The sequence below is a fragment of the Nelusetta ayraudi genome, unplaced genomic scaffold (assembly GCF_046127955.1).
Source record: "Nelusetta ayraudi isolate G7.1 ecotype Tasmania unplaced genomic scaffold, CSIRO-AGI_Nayr_v1 ptg000022l, whole genome shotgun sequence".
NCBI lineage: Eukaryota > Metazoa > Chordata > Actinopteri > Tetraodontiformes > Monacanthidae > Nelusetta > Nelusetta ayraudi.
In genome coordinates, this window is record NW_027466072.1 from 595,932 (window position 1) to 613,185 (window position 17,254).

General features: G+C 44.9%; 1 protein-coding gene across 1 annotated transcript; it reads left to right on the forward strand.

Annotated features, from left to right (window-relative positions):
• The first annotated feature begins 5,756 nt into the window (after positions 1-5,756).
• btr12 (bloodthirsty-related gene family, member 12) lies at positions 5,757-17,110 on the forward strand. The gene is made up of 8 exons (XM_076027953.1): positions 5,757-5,915; positions 8,271-8,734; positions 9,285-9,476; positions 9,640-9,735; positions 12,417-12,650; positions 13,628-13,775; positions 14,463-14,489; positions 15,496-17,110. Exons 1-8 carry the CDS (start codon positions 5,909-5,911, stop codon positions 16,032-16,034), a joined length of 1,707 nt encoding a protein of 568 aa, XP_075884068.1. The 5' UTR covers positions 5,757-5,908; the 3' UTR covers positions 16,035-17,110.
• The last annotated feature ends 144 nt before the right edge of the window (positions 17,111-17,254 follow it).

Genomic DNA, 17,254 nt, shown 5'->3' on the forward strand with positions numbered 1-17,254 from the left:
CACACACACACACACACAGACGGATGCACACACTGCAGCAACAGACAGGGAAGCTGGGAAGTCCATACGTTGACTGCTGCATGTGAATGAGGCACTGCGGTGTTACGGCGGTGTCTTGTAGCAGCGTGCGCTGACGTGCGGGAGCTTCCAGGACTGGAAGCACATCGTGCTCACTTATTTTAGAATCAATGCAAATGAACAAAGTAGCTTATCCGAAATATTCAAAACAGGCCATGAATAATTGAGCGGTGACTGTGGCTCTGCAGGATCTGCCAGGAGCTTTCAGCAGACTCAGCATCATTTCTCAATCATTCGTTTTCTGTCTCTGCTTCTCCTGCATGGTCCTGGTGGTTGCAGGGGGCGCTGCAGGCCCTCCCAGTGGCCGGCGGCCAATGGGAGGGTCCACCCTGAGCAAAGTCGGCAGTTTATCGCAGGGCCTCAGCGGGGGGTTTTGTTTTTTTTTTTGTTCCATATTCTATTTAATATGATTATGTATAATATTTACAAGTGCAGCTGTGATTTCTCTCAGGCAAATGCTACTCGTGCTTTTTCATGCACAGCTTCTCCTCTGCATCGTCGGTCTTGTGACGTCTCACAAAGACATTTTTTTTTTTTTTATCATCGGCAGTTTCTCAGGAGCGTCACTGTTCACACGGCCCAAGCCAATTATGTATGTTAGTTACTGTCGTTTGGAGTTTCCATTTGGAATGCATTAAAAAAAAAAAAGAAAAGAAAGAAGAAGAAATCAGCTGGAGGCCAGTTTGACACCTACATCCCTGATTATTAAAGCAAGAGAATAATAGGATGGATCCAGGCACAAAGTAGTTCACTGTAAGTAAGATGATCTTGTTTTATCACTTCTAACAATAATTATAAATAACAAGGTGAAAGGAAATATTATATTATATTATATTATATTATATTATATCCAGTATTCTCTTCAGAACCCATTAGGGCTCTGCAGCCGGCGCTTTAAACAGAAGATAAAACTCACAGGCTCCCAAAATAAATCCCAGAATGCAACCTAAGCTATGATCTACAGCTTAACCTTGCATCTACAGCTTAGTATGTTTGCCAGTCGCAGCTTGAATTTATACAGACCGCCCATTTAGAGAGAATGGCTGCGATTGGGTAGAGAGTAATCAGCTGGTTGTCCATGTCCTCCATGAACGTGCGCTGAGCTTTGTTGTTTCTTGTCAGACCATTCAATGCTGCAGTTCTGTCTGGTGACAAACGCAAAATAAATCAAACGTTTTCATTTACCGTGGAGTAATCACATACATGTTAGTTGAGGTTTTTGATATTTCTGAAAATTTCATTTGACCCAACAAGCCCCACTTTTCCTCGTATCATTACAGTGTTGGCTGAGTCTCCACTGGTCTGGATCTAAAATCCCCAGTCCACCCAGTCTGAGACGGAGACAAGACCCAGTAAAAAATGCCTCAGAGTCCGAGACGAAACCAAGACCCTTACAAAGTGGTCTGGAGACCAGGACCAACCTCCAGGACTGCGACACTTCTCCTTTAGAGCCTGCTGGCAGTGGTAGAGTGTTGAAAAGAAACAGTAGCACTGGGCAGACTGCACCAGCCCCTGAATTCACATTTAATAGGCTCAAGTGGAATTAATAGCTGCTAATAGAACACGATAACCCCTATTGAAAAGGGGGCCACCCGATCAGCTCCAGGAGGCATCGTCTCAGCTGCTGGGTTGTGTCCACCGCTAGCTGGGGCTCAGAGAGGTTATCAGTGACATGGAGAGTGCGACGCTATCTGTGCTATCAGTCATACACACGAGCGCCAACGTGTCCCCTGAAGGAGGTGAGATAGTCTCTCCAAGTAAGCAGAGAGCATCAGGGGGAGGAGGAGGAGGAGGAGGAGGTGTTGCGGAGAGAAGGGGATGGAACAAGGCAGGATGTGAAGCTAAGTCAGATTAGCCTTTCCTTCTCATTCACCCGCTAGATGAGATGGAGCCTTAATCCTCTGGGTCCCTCGAGCCGATCCAAAAGTGTTACTGGGGAGGCAAAACTTGGAAAGTGATGACATCGACTCTCTCTCTAAGATTCAAGGTGGACCAATCAGTTTCTCACTGCCACTTGGACCATGTAGCTGCAGCTTGAGGCTTCCTGCTGCTGTATCACCACCCAGTGATGAACTGCTTGTGACAAAGGCCCGTCACTGAAGACAGAAACATGGCGCTCAGTAACCACACACTAAAAGTGGAACCAACATTTGAACATTTACACCATCACCTACAGTCGGATATATTGAAAGAAAGCACACAGTCTCTGTTTAGGCAAGTCAGGTTGTTTTTTTTCCGCATACTGTATACTCATCTTTTAGGCGTGGTTGTGATTCACACGGCAGAACAGAAGGTGGCGTTAATGCACCTATTTGCTGGATGCCAACCGCCATAAAACAAGAAGGAGAAGAAGAAGAAGAAGAAGAAGAAGAAGAACATTTTACAACAATCACATTTATTTACAAAATACAGGCTAAGAAGAAGAAGAAGAAGAAGGAGGAGGAGGAGAAGAAGTAGAAGAAGGAGGAGGAGGAGGAGGAGGAGGCTCGGGTGGTTCAGTCCGGGTGTAGCTGCAGACCAAAGCAGGTGAAAAACCTTGTGTATATTTTTCCCCCCCAAATTTTTCCTCAGTTTCTTCATTTCCTGAATGCCCAAATGTCTTGTTCTTCCCTGTCCTTGGTAAAGAAACACCTCAATCTGCTTCAGCGACGCCACAGCAGCAACCCACACTTCTCATATCACTGCGAGAGCACCGCTCTTACCAAAGCCATCTGGGAGTCCACGTAGAAAAGTCTTCTTTCCTCAGTGCCATTACTTTTAATTCATCAAACTGCATCACAGACCATCAGGTGATCATTCTGGAGAAGGAGGCGGAGCTCTTCATTTAGCTGGCGGCATACGGAAGACTGACTGAAAGCGCTGTGAGGCGGAGGTTGGCAAGACGGATGTGCGAGAGTTGAACATTTCAAGGCTCCCAAGTGCAGCTGCTTTGCAATGCAAATTCAATGGAGGGGGAAGTGGAGACTGCAGAACCTGCAGCAGCGAGTCTTCAAATTCTGGCCAACATTTCCTAAAAGAAAAAAAAAAATCATAATTGTGGGAGTGCAACATCAGGGTGTCTGGGGTGAGACGTGTGTGTCGGGGTTCAATACATGGAAACAACAACAGTTTTGCTTCCAGTAGAGAAGTGAAGTGGGGGGGGGGGGGGGGGGGGGACAGGAAGTAATGGAGAGAATAAGACAGTCGGAGCGCAAATCTCCTATTTATAAACCTAAAATAGACGCTTTGGGTTGGGCTGTGGAAAATAAAACAGGGAGAGAGAGAGAGCGAGAGAGAGAGAGAGAGAGAGAGAGAGGAAAGAGATCAAAAGGGGGAGACGGAGAGATAGAAACAGGCAAATGAGTGGAAAGAAATGTGAAAAGATGGATGGAGAGAAAGAATAGGCAGAGACAGGGGGATAGAAGAGGGAGGGAAGGAGGGGGGAGGAATACATTTACCTTGAGTGACACTGCGACAGGGAGAGGAAGCGGATCCCTCCCCTCCTCCCCTCCTCCCCTCCATCCCTCCATCCCCCCCACTCCAAGAAATTGTAGTGCTGCTATACCATCATGCGACACAATCTCTGCAGTGAGTTTGCTCTCGGGGCTGACACGCACCTACCCACACAGCAACAGTCAAAGCACACACACACGCACGCACACACACACACACACACACACACACACACACACACACACACACACACACACACACACACACAAGGCAATGCAGGAAATACTGATAAAGCATTCAGAAGGACACTCTAGCAGCAGCAGCAGCAGCAGCAGCAGCAGCAGCAGCTGTGATGTGTGAGAACTGCAGCAGATGAAGACACGCAAGACAGCCAGTGAGTCGATACAGACAGCGGGTCAGCAGCGCCACGGTGGGGATTTGCAGGAAGTTAGAGAGGTCCTCGGTGCTGCAGACCTGCTCACTGAATCCCATTTTTAAGGTCTCATTGACAGCAGTGTCGTCGATACGCTGCGGCGCAGTGAAATCAATCATGCCCAGGGCCAGCGGACACCGGGCGCGAGGCTCATCAATCACAATGAAAAGACCAGAAATAGAAGAGCCGTCTGTAAAGAAAGAAAAAAAGAAATATGAAAAAAAAAAAAAAAATGACAGTGGCTGCATTATGACTTCATCTGTTCTGACTGACAAGTGTGTAAAAATAGTGACGGCTTTCCAATACTTGTTAAAAAGCTGCAGGTGTTTGATTCCCAGCGTTCATGTTTCATCATCCTGCTCACCAGTCCACACACATCACATTCAGGGTTTAGGGGCTAAAAATTGCCGCATGAACGTGGAGTGCCTTGGCAGAGCTGACGTTCTCTCAGCAACAGCTCAATGCCTCCCACTAGTGGTAAAGATGGAGAGTTGCATGTGGCGCACGTTGCATACCGCTTCTCAAGCGAGAAGGTTCGCCAAAGAACCTTTTTTTCTTTTCTTTTCTTTTCTTTTCTTTTTTCTTTTTTTAAAGTCTGCCAAAGAAGTCGATGAAATTCCATCCTTTGCTTCATCGAGGGAACTGATATCAATCTGACTGGTAGGTCTCTCAGTTAGTGGCAACTCCTGACCTGCTCCCCCTCCAAGTTGCATTCATTCTAGAAGGAACCAACATTTGAGTGCTTTTCTAGAATCATTGAGAGGAGGCTAGTTGGGCTGGAGATACAAGGTGTTTTTGAAGAACCATTTGTGTCCAATTTAATATATATATATATATAAAAAAAGGCACGATGTAGTCTACGCAATTTTAAAGTGCAATTTCAAATCAAACCTGAGTGTGAGAGCGGAAGGTTGCTTGTTTTTCCATGTGACCTACAGTAAAGAGGCAACTTGTCCAGGGCGTCGCCCCACCTCTGGGATGTGCTCCAGAAGCCCCTCCCCACCCTGAGTGCAGGAGAAGTGGTCATTGAAAATGGATGGACGGTGTGTTTTGCATATATATTATATTATGTTTGCTGTAACCAGCAGTCAGGGGAGGTAGTAAAGCTTTCCTGGCTAGTAAATATAGTAAACACTACCTGTGCACAGCAGCCCACACAGCTCAACGACCCAACCCATTTGTTGGTGCCCATTTGCAAAATAAAATCACAATGTTATTGATTGTAAGTGTAAGAGTGCTTTTCTTTGCAATTTATAGGAAACATGAGCAGGTGTAGAACATAGGTGTCAAACTCTGGCCCGCAGGCCAAATTTGGACCGCAGTGTAATTCTATATAGGCAATACAAATTCACTACTAGAGCTGACTGCCAGTATTATACAGCACATGTGCCGCTAATACTACAAATCCCAGAATGCTCTGCTGGTAAAAACGTTTTAAATGGGCTTGGTTGCACATTCATTCAAGGATATGATTATTAGTTAATTGGTTTATTATTGCCATTTTATTTTTAAATGTGTTATTGGCTATTAGATATTTTTGCTTGTTGCATATTCAGTGTTGAAGCAAAACTCGTTTGGGATCCATAGGAAAAAGTTTACTGTTGGAAGATTTTTTTCAATAATTATCAATGTTGGGCCTCGACTTTATCCAAGTTTTAAATGTTGGCCCACTGAGTTTGACATCCCTGGTGTAGAAGAAACTCCTCCCACTCCACTCAGACTGGTTCAGGGTGGGAGGGGTCAGCAGCCTTTCCTGGTTGGGTTCCCATACGTGCGTGACTACACCGGACGTAGATATCAGAGAGCTGTAACAAAAAGCAGGAAGTGCGCTGAGGTTCCAGGTGTGTCACGCTGAGGGTGGGAGGAGCCTCTCGCAGTTCCCAGGAGAGAGCAGCACCTGAAGCACCTGTCGGCTCACAGCAAAGCACAAGAAGTCGCCTCCACTGCTTCACATCACCGGGAAACATGCAGCGTAAGTCCCACCGTTATCCCAGGATCTGTACCTTGAACTTGTATTAATGAATGGATGACCATTCTTTTTTTTTTTTTAGAGCTTGTCTCAATTGTTTGCTCTGACACACAAATCATCTTCAGTCTTAAAACTGTAACAACATAATAATAATGATCATGTTACCAACCTGGGTGATGAGGTGATCGACAAAGTCTCTCCTTCGTACTGTAAAATTCTGACTCGAGTTTACTTTTTAGCCGACGCTGAAAACATGAAACCTATATGTACTCTATGTGAATTGAAGCCTTTATAACTCTGGCCTAAATCCTAAACATGCCAAACAATGGACTGCTTCCTTGGACTGGTTGGGCAGGTTCAGCTGCAGTTGTTTTCTTTCGAACCTGGAGCAGGTGCTGCGAGGTAGAAGGCCCTGAAAGTCTGCATTCCTCAGATAGCTGATTAGCTGCTGTTGAGCCATGGTTGGACCCTGATGGCACTCCTTTGCACTGTTCACTACCTCAGCGCCACCCGTGTTTTCTTTCGAGCTACTAATCAACTCGCTTTTATGGAGTAGGGATTAAAAAGTCGTTGGAATCCAAACTCCCAACTTTTCCTTCGCTTTTCTCCCGCTCCAGTTGCAAGTTTTTTTTACTGTGTGTGTGTGTGTGTGTGTGTGTGTGTGTGTGTGTGTGTGTGTAGTCTTAGCAACAAAGTGCTTGAGAGAAGCTGTTTGTTTTTGTAGCGGAATAAGTAATAAGTAACAAGGACACCAACTTATCAAAGCTTTAACTGGGAAAATAACAGTAAAATGATTCTAATAATAATAATAACAACTTGGATTTATATAGTGCTTTTGAATTTATACTATTATTTTAATGTGTCACCTGCAGTGTGTATTAAGGAGGAAAGTCTGGTCGTTATAGTAAAGTCGGCATCATTGGAGCCAGTTGGAGATGTTACCGGAATCCCCCCTTTTTTTTTCAGCAGTTGACAGTGAGGCAAAGGAAGCATATTTATTATTTGTTTATATGCAGTTGACTAAAGACATTATGAAATGTTCTACACTGGGCCTGTAAAAGAGAATTGATCTCATCTGAAAGGCAGAGGTGCTGAGTTCATTTCTGCCTGTCCAGCCACTGAAACCCAGCAGTGTGTCCAGTTTCACAGCAGTTCACACCTCTGTTTGTTATCTTCAGACACGGCCGATGGCTCATACATGGCATAAAGGGTGTGAACAACCCTCTTGTGTGTTTGCTGGCGTAGCCGTAACGCAGCCGGTCACCTTTTTGTGTTTAGATTTACCTTTTGGGTGCGACACAGGAGCGGGGTAGTTTGCGCTGTTGCCTCACAGCAAGAAGGTTGTGGGTTCGATTTTCGGACCTTTCTGTGACACTTCAGCGAAACACCTCTGTATGGATACGTCTGAAAAACCACCTCATAGGAGCGTCAAAACCTTTTAGCCATATTTGAGAGGTTTTCCCAAGTTTCCACCACCAGGTTTTTATTGCCATGTTTAGGGTTTGCACAATTCTTGACTTGGAATGGAAACGCAGCTTATGTGGCCCTGCGATGAACTGGCCACTCATCCAGGGTGCCACCTGCCTGAGTGCAGGAGGTAGCAGGTCTTAGAAGATGGATGGATGGATGGATGGATGGATGGATGGATGATGGATGGATGGATGGATGAATTGATAGATGGATGATGGATAGATGGATGGATGGATAGATGGATGGATGGATGGATAGATGGATAGATGGATGGATGGATGGATGGATGGATGAATTGATAGATGGATGATGGATAGATGGATGGATGGATAGATGGATAGATGGATGATGGATGGATAGATGGATGGATGGATGGATGGATAGATGATGGATGGATGGATGGATGGATGGATGGATGATGGATGGATGGATAGATAGATGGATGGATGGATGATGGATGGATGGATGGATGAATTGATAGATGGATGATGGATAGATGGATGGATGGATAGATGGATGGATGGATGGATAGATGGATGGATGGATGGATGGATGGATGGATGGATGGATGAATTGATAGATGGATGATGGATAGATGGATGGATGGATAGATGGATAGATGGATAGATGGATGATGGATGGATAGATGGATGGATGGATGGATGGATAGATGGATGGATGGATGGATGGATGGATGATGGATGGATGGATGGATGGATGGATGGATGGATGGATGAATTGATTGATGGATAGATGGATGGATGGATAGATGGATAGATGGATGGATGGATGGATAGATGGATGGATGGATGGATGGATGATGGATGGATGGATGGAGCTTCTGTTCAGTCTATATCGTGTCTCCTCAACCCTCCCATCTCCTCGCAGGCGTCGGCTCTCCAGGAAGCCGCCTCCTGTCCGAGGAGCAGTTCAGCTGCTCCATCTGCCTGGAGGTGTTTGTGGAGCCCGTCTCCACGCCATGCGGCCACAGCTTCTGCAAGGCCTGCCTGCAGGGCTACTGGGAGCACAGCAAGAAGTTTGTCTGCCCCATGTGCAAGAAGACCTACCCTAAGAAGCCCGAGATGAGCGTCAACAGGGTCCTGGCTGAGATCTCCTCCCAGTTCCAGGGCCTGGTCATGGCCGATGGGGCCGGTCCCTCCTCGCGGGGGTCCACGCTCAACCTGAGCACAGAGTCTGGACACGGAGGTTCCCCCGGTCGCAACACGGGGACGTTTGCACAGGCCGGGGAGGTTCCCTGTGACGCCTGCATCGGGAGGAAGTTAAAGGCACACAAGTCGTGTGTCAACTGTCCTGGTTCCTTCTGTGAAACACACCTCAGGCATCACAAGAAGGTTTGCTCGCTCTAAATGTGGCCGTTTCCTGTTGTTTGAATGAAAACATTCAGGAAAAAGTATCAAATGATTTAAAAGGTTTAGGGAATTTAAATGCAAAATACATAATTGTATCATTACAATTGACATTTATTTTGTTGAGAAGAAAACATTTATTTTTCTTTGATGGCGCCCATTGGGGTAACATTTAAGTTGCCGTTTCTCAACTGGTGGGTCGTGATTTAGTTTTGGGAGCTGTTTTGATTGGGTCGTAGCTTCATGGCCAAACATGTGTGGGTCCTGAGATTCCACCAGTTGAGAACCACTGATTTAAGTTCAGTTTGTAGATTTTTTCCCCCCACTTCTAAGCACAATTATTTCCACCTTTTTTTTAAATGTTTAAATCTGATGTAGGTGCAAATTGAAACACATCACAATGCTCATAATTACAACAACATTATTATATTCATTTGAGTTAATTTTTTGTTTGACATATCCTTGTACCCAAGTGCTAAATGTGATACTCTTCATGTCCCTATTTGAAGCTGTGGTGATCCTTCCTTCTGTGCAGGTGAAGTCCATGACATCCCACCGACTGATTGAACCTACTTTCAACTTGGAGGACAAGATCTGCAAGAAACACGAGCGTCTGCTGGACGTCTACTGCCGCACCGACCACGTCTGCGTCTGCTCGGCCTGCGCCGAGAGCGCCCACAAGTCACACGACATCGTTTCCACTGACCACGAGTGGAAGAAGAAGATGGTGAGGCACCTTTTTGAAAATGCAATCCAGAGTACGAGCTTCCCTGGCTGGTTTGTCCTTGGTATCTATGCAGCTAATCAGAGCCTCTCTGACCTTCAGCATTTCCGTGGTGTGAAGCTGCATCCGTATTGATTTCCTTTATGTCCCGGTTTTGTTCACACAGACTAATCTTGGGAAGAAGAGGTCAGAACTCAAACATCTGATCAAGGAGAGAGCCAAGAAGTTGGACGAGATTAAACAATCCATCAAGGTCATTAAGGTGAGTCATTAAGTCTCTGGTCTGGGAAAGTGTCCTGCTACTGATTAAAAAAAAACGAGACAAAGCTTAAAAAAATAAATAAATGTATAAACATGAGGTCATTTTCATTGGTTGATAGAAATCCAGGAAGCTTCGGGAGACAGACTGACATCAGATTGTTGTGGTTGGGACAGTGTGTCACTGGCACAAAGATTCATATGACATATCACCAGTTCTGACTGGCTTTCCAACCCTGTGAGACACTGCGGCAAATTAAGGCAACCGCGGAGCATTTTACACTGATGATATAACAGCTCATTAATGTTGCCTGTTTGTTTGTCTTTCACATGAACAGATCCACACCCGTCTGTGTCTGTTCAAACCGGTTTTATGAGTCCCAAGACTTCCAAGCTTTTTTCTTATTACCCTCTTTAACTTTGAACAGTATTGCGTCGGCCTTAAACTGCAACAGAGCTCCACAATAAGAAATAGAAATGGTGCAAAAATAACCGACTCACTCAAAATGACTTGTAGCTGTTTGAGTTTGAACTGTTTCTGTTCTCAATGTGTGCGTGTTACAACCTACACGGGAGGCTGTGGGACAAAATGCAGAGACGGAATTGAAGAGCAAATTCAGTCGCAGCGAGCGTGTGATATTTAGAGCTGCGCTCGCTCTTCTGCGCGTCGACGACCTCACAGCTCTGAAGAGCAGCTCTCTCCTCGGTGGAATGTGTGTGTTTGCTCTCACTCACCGCAACCTTTTTGAGTGAACTTTGAAAAGCTTTGAAAAGTCAGGCTCCAAAGCCGGGAGGGCTAAAGTGGGCAGAATTGCACTTGGCCATCACGACTTTGCTCGTCATTCAGTAGCTTTGCCATTTTAGTTTTGCTTTCACCAACTTTGCCCGCGCAGTTGTGTTTTCATTTCCTCCAAAGTACGGCGCATCCAGAATTGACGTACGGTTGCGTTTTGGAAAACCTTTGCTATGTTGTGTTTTCATTGTGTTTTGGTACTGCACACAACTGGGTGAGAAAGGACCGCCAGGACTCAGAGTCAGCCGCAAACATTGAACGGCGATAAAGTGGTTAAAAATAAGTGGTTTTTCAAACACAAGGCACGACAACCAGTGTGAGCGAGTGTGATTAAACACACACACACTCACACACACACACACACACGCCTCAACCTCTGTAAAGGACAGGCCGCGAATCATGTTGCACCGGACTCCTCCCTGCTGGAATAGTCAAGTATATGTTTACTGCGGGTGCTGCACGAGTAGTTACAGATACAAGAAGGATCCAGTCACCAGTGAGTGTGTGTGTGTGTGTCCGTGTGTGTGTCCGAGTGTGTGTACTGTGTAAACAGTAGGTAACAATAGGCCCTTGTTGCTGTGTGTTCATTTAACTGATTCCTGACCGACTGGAAAGCAAGGATGACGACATCAGCTGCTCTTTGTAAAACTGAAAGCGAAGCAAACTAAAATAATGTCAGTAGTCGCTGTGATAAGCACAGCTGTCTTTGATGAATGCTGTGAAATATGTAGAATGTTTTGAACAGACCAATGAAAAGGCTTCTTTCCTGTTTGGCTGGAGGACAACGTATAACCAGTTTGTCCTGTTCTGTGAGAAACACCAAGAGACAATGAGTATGAGTTGAGCTATGATGACCTGCTACTTTGCTGGCAATACTGCTGGACCTTTCTTGCTTCACTGTGGGTCAAACTCTGTTTTCTACTTTATGTGAAGCAGAGATTATTAACATTCGGCCACTGGTGATAAATAATAAACTAATAAACTAAACAAAGGGCGTCCACCAAGGGAAAAATAACAGACGAGAAAAAAACTATGGCGAGAACATAGAGAAAATTTAAAACAACAGGCTTGATTCCGGAACACAGAAACCATGAGCAAACTGCACAGTGATCCAACCACAACAAAGGGAGACAAGGACTATTAAAACAAGAGTGTCAGGGGAAACACAGGTAGTGTTGGCAACTTTCATTCAGAAAAATAAAGGAGGCCTCACGCAGTGCTCAGGGCCACGATGACCAATCACAGGCCAGTGGCTCTCCAGTAGTGGTAAATCATTACTTAAAATAGGGTTTCAAAAAAGTATGTTTGAACTGTTTTGTTCACAGTCGACATTAGAAATAATGTTTAAATTGTATTGAAATCTTTTTTTTTTTAATCTTTTTTACACAACAGTCAATAAAGTGCAGGATTTATTTATTTACAAATGAAATAAATACATGAATCTGAAAAGAACAAGCGATCCTGATTCATAGCCGACTACTCTACGCAAGCTATGCAGCCAGTACGCAGTTGTCGGGAACGGGTTGTGCAATGGTTGTGCCTGCAGCTGCGTACATTACGGTTTTGAACGCAAACTCTATGGAAACGAACGTGAGTTTGCATCGAAAATCAAGTAACGTTCAAGACAATTCAGAAATACTGGACAAACCCCATCCCGTATCGAATCAAGTTGTGTATTTGAAGGGACGGTTAGGACCGACAACGAGACACAGGTGTGAACAATCAAGGGGCCCAAAAAAAAAAAAAAAAAAAAAAAAAAAACGGCGGGAAAACAGAGACAGGATGTCACACAAGGAGTCGAGACTATCAAAATAAAACGGGAAGCACTAAACGACGGTTATCTGCTCTCGACGTCTCAGTGACTGACACTCGTGTGCGCTCCTTCCCTGCAGTCCAGCGCCCAGAAGGAGCTGGAGGACAGCTGGCACGTCTACGCCGAGCTGCAGCGGCTGGTGGAGCAGAGCCAGGCGGAGCTGGTGGAGGCCATCGCCACCAAGCACCGCGAGGCCGAGCGCCACGCCCAGGAGCTGGCCCGCGGTCTGGAGAACGAGCTGAGCCTGCTGAGGAGGCGCAGCAGCGAGCTGGAGGCGCACGCGCAGACGCAGGACAAGATTGTCTTCCTGCAGGTACTGAAACGTGCGAGATTCCACCAAGTTGCATTGTGCTGAAATTGACATTTAAGACACAAAAACCTCAGTCTGGTTTCACTGTGTGATTTTTCTTTCTTTTTTTTTGGAGGTCAGTGTCGCACGTGCACACATCTAAAACTCCCCAGCTGTTTAAAAAAAAAAAAAAAAAATGCATGCTTGCATTTTAAATCAGATTTTATTATTCATGTTTCATCGCGGAGCCCATGTACACAAACACTTAATATGCATTTAGGACAGCAACGCAGCTAATTAGTTTGAAGGCCGTGTGAAAGCCAGCACTGACTCAATATGAAATCATTACATCCGAGCAGAGTAGTGCTGGCTTGAAATAGGCACATCAATATTTATTTTTATTTAAGAAAAAAAAAAAGAAGAAAGAAATCATTACATTTATTATTTATCTAAAAGATGTGTACTGGTTGCAGTGATGAGTTGAACTCCTCCAGCGCCACCTGTCTGAGAGGTTGTCCCTGGTGCACAACATTTCAATGAAAGATGTCTTTGCTTGAAAGGAAAAGAAAAGAAAAATCCAGGTCATGCAAAGGGAGAATTAGGATGTATGAAAGGGGTTGAGGACGTGCAGGAAACGCTTCCACCCCTCTCTGTTTGCCTGTTGGGATGATGGAATGATGTTTCAAGATGCAAGTAGCAAGCAAGCACGTCTTGCAGTGATTTTCATTTCTCTTTAATTTTTAATCAGCCGTGCATGCATCTGCATTTGTTTGCTTCATTAGACTCTTGTTTGAAATTATTGCCAAGCTGCGTTCGGCTCTGGAAAGTATCTTGTTGTATAATCATTCGCAATGATCATTGTGGAAAACACTTGCAAATGCAGTCTGTGACCTTTGGGCAAATTTTTTTTTTTATTTCAATCTATATCATTTATATTTCCCCCATTTAGCGTCGCTCCAATTTTAATCCGCCTCACTTAACGTTGTCTCTCGTGTGTTCAGAATGTGTCGACGCTGGCTGCCCCACCTGAGCCCTCTGATTGGTCCACAGTCAGTATCAACACTGACCTCTACCTGGGTTCCATCCGTGCCTCTGTTAGCAACCTGGTTGACAAGTTTCAGGAAGAGCTCAAAAAGATATACGGGAAAGGTGAGCAACAAAAAAATAAATAAATGAAAAACTGTATTCATATTTGCACTTCAAAATGACCAAAAAATATTTGATGTTGCCACTTCTATGCTTCTTCTCACTCCTTTTCGAATAGGTCACTTGTTTCCTTGTCTGTTTTTATTCATTTTGCCTCCTTAAATTTTCTTTCTGTGTTATTTTATGTTAAGAATTTTTTTTTTTTATAGCCAACAGGAAGCCTTGTCAAATTTGCATATTTGAAAAAAAAAAGTATTATAGTTATGAATAGAAAAAGAAGAAGGAGAAAAGTTGTCATCCTATTTTTGGCTGTACTGCGTACAGTAGGTCATTTGCATGATGGTGAGAAAATAGCACAAGTGACTCATCATTGCAGCGAGCAGCCGTCACCAGAGCGGAGACACACACACACACACACACACACACACACACACACACACACACACACACACAAGCTGTCGCCACAGATGGAGGCTGTGTGGATGCTGCACTTGACTTCATCTGCTGGGGAAGATGTAAGAGGCCCAGAAGTGACTGACAGCAGCACGTTTGCAGCATCTACAACTCAGGATTAGATCATACATGTTTACCACCCACACACGCCATCTGCTGGGACTCTGACTCTTCTGCTGAATAACTTGTTTATTTGCTCTCTCCTTTTCTTCTCTCTCTTCCTTTTGTCTCTGGCAGAGCTGCGGAAGGTGCAGAACTACTCCAGTGAGTCCGACCTCAGTTGTTTTATGACTTTCAGCGCTTGTCCAGACTGAGATCTTTGATGAGAATTAGAATTAGAACTAGAATGCCTTTATTTATGTATCCCACCTTGGGGAAATGTATGGGATTACAGCAACAGGAAGTGCAATAGAGGAGAAAAGAATGAGTTAAAAACTTAACACTTCAAAGTGTCCACAAGATGGTGCTAAGACCTTCTAATTTAAAGCGATAGCTCCACAAAAATCTGAACTATTGCCATTAAAATTTTCAAACGTCAAATCAATAGCTGCATTCTCAACTTGAGAGAGCGGCTGAGCAGAACCGTGCACGGTTGCCTCCCTTCATTGGGTTAATAAGTTAATAAATCGGGGGTGCAACCTTGGTGTCCGCCGTCCTACTCTGTTAGGCAAGGCACGTTTATTTGTAGAGCACATTTCAGACACCATGCAACTCAAAGTAATTAAAAAAAAAAAAAAGAAAAGAAAAAAAAGATAAAATTATTTAGAAGAAGAGACCATGTAAAATCAACACAAACCAATTTAAAAGGAAAAATTAAAACACATTAACATTAGATTAGAGATTTATTTCTATTGTACAAGTTAAAAACAGGTTAAAACAGATACATTGGAATTCTGGTGCGTTTCCCTGAGTCAGTGGGAAGATACTAATAGTCTTAAAAATCACCTCACAAAGTGTCTGTTTGGCGAAGGTGCAAACGTTGCATAAGGCTACACTCCTAAAAACACTGTGCGTATTTACATTCAAGAAATGACAAAAAAATAATAGGAAAAAGGGCAAAAATGAAAAGGAAAGAAGGCATTTAATGAAGAGCAAGAGACGGCTTTGACTTGGTACGGTTAAGTAGATATTGCACATGAGGTAGTGAGAAGACCATGAGACACCAATAAATCAAAACACCACAACAACCATCAAAGACAAAGCAGGGAAGTCGGTGTTGCAGTGCAGTAACGGTGCTCTGCTCTGCTCTGCTCTGCTCTGTCTGGACCAGGTGAGGTGATTCTGGACCCGGCCACGGCCCAGAGGAACCTGGCCGTGTCTGACGACGGTCGCCAGGTGAGGTATGAAGAGCGCAAGAGCTCGCAGTCCGAGGGGCCCAAGCGCTTCCACCCTGCCCTCTTCGTCCTGGGCCGGGAGGGTCTGGGCTCCGGCCGCCACTACTGGGAGGTGGACACGGGCCGCAAGACGGCCTGGACCCTGGGCCTGTGCAGCGGCTCGGCCCGACGCAAGGGCGAGATCAAGCTGAGTCCGGAGTCGGGCTTCTGGTGCCTGTGGCTGAAGGGCAACGAGGTGAAGGCCCTGGACACGACGCGCCTCCCGCTCACGCTGCCGTCGCAGCCCAGTAAAGTGGGAATCTTCCTGGATTACGAGGCGGGCCAGATTTGCTTCTACGACGTGAAAGCGCGTCAGCAGCTCTACACCTTCACCAACACCTTCAAGGAGAACCTCTTCCCCATTTTCAGCCCCTGTCTCAACCAGGAGGGGAAGAACTCCGCACCCCTCGTCATCACTCCCGTGAAGCACACGTGAGGCCGACGAGGTCGGCGACGGTCGAGCGTTTGTAAAACTATTGCAACCTAGGAACTCTTCTACGTGATGTATAGTATAATAAAAAGTTGTTATGGAAATTAAAAATATCTTCATGCTCCTGAATTGAACAAAACAGAGGTCATTGTGCGTTCGGGAGTCCTGCCCCTGCACCTGGAAGCAGGACGGGGGTGTGGGGGGGTTCCCAGGAGAAGAAAGACTCTGTGGCTACTGCAACATCCATGTTGAGAGTGACTTCCACCTTGTGTTTTATTACCCTTTGTACCGTGAGTTGCGTCAGAAGTTGTTTGATCGGTGTAAAACTCTTGATTTGATGTAGCTGAATGATCCAGACAGACTAACGTGTGTTTTTTTATGATGACAAGCTCTTCGCTCTTGAGGAATATGTAGAGAAAGCCGGGGCTGAGAGAACGAAAAGTACATTTAGGTGAGACATTAAGTCTGTCGTTCTTTTATTTCTTTATTTATGTGTTAACCTACGTTGAATTGTGGCGTCACCTACAGGAAGTGGAGGTTATAATTTAATGCGGCCTCTGTGGTGTCTTGTAATCCCAAAAGGGAGGGGTCCTATTTGGACATGACACAATAATAAAATTCATTCATTCCACTCATCTTGAATTGTTGGATTCTTTACAGTCAGCGACTTTTACAGTGTGTTGACACACTGACATGCATTCAGTCCCTACAGTCCCGAGGCTGCATGGTGTTTTCACTGACTGACCTCCACCTGGTGAAATTGCAAATGGTTCATTTGTGCTCAGGGTTGATATGAAGGAACAAAAAAAAAAAAAAGGGAATGAGAGGAGCATCATTCCAACCTGGGTGCAGAACATCGTGGGCTTCTTACTGTCCTCACGATGCCAACAGTGTGATCCTTTAACTGTGTTGAACAGCAAGTCATTGTACATTTAATGCCAAGACGTTTTGTTTGCTTGTATGATGTGTTCACACATTATGTTAAATCATTGTTTGTAAAAGATGTTTTTCTAATTCGTTGTACCTGGGTTATGTATTTTTATTTTTTTTTATGTAAACCTTAAATAAAAGTTGATGCCGTATTTCACGTTCATTTCTACACTTTCTGTGTCTCCTGTAAACTTTTCCATTGGCTTTTCCATTGGCAGCCTCCAGGGGGTTTTGGCCCCCTAGAACCAGGCTGCGAGGGCTGGACAGATTTGTATCGAGGGTAAAAAGAGAGGAGT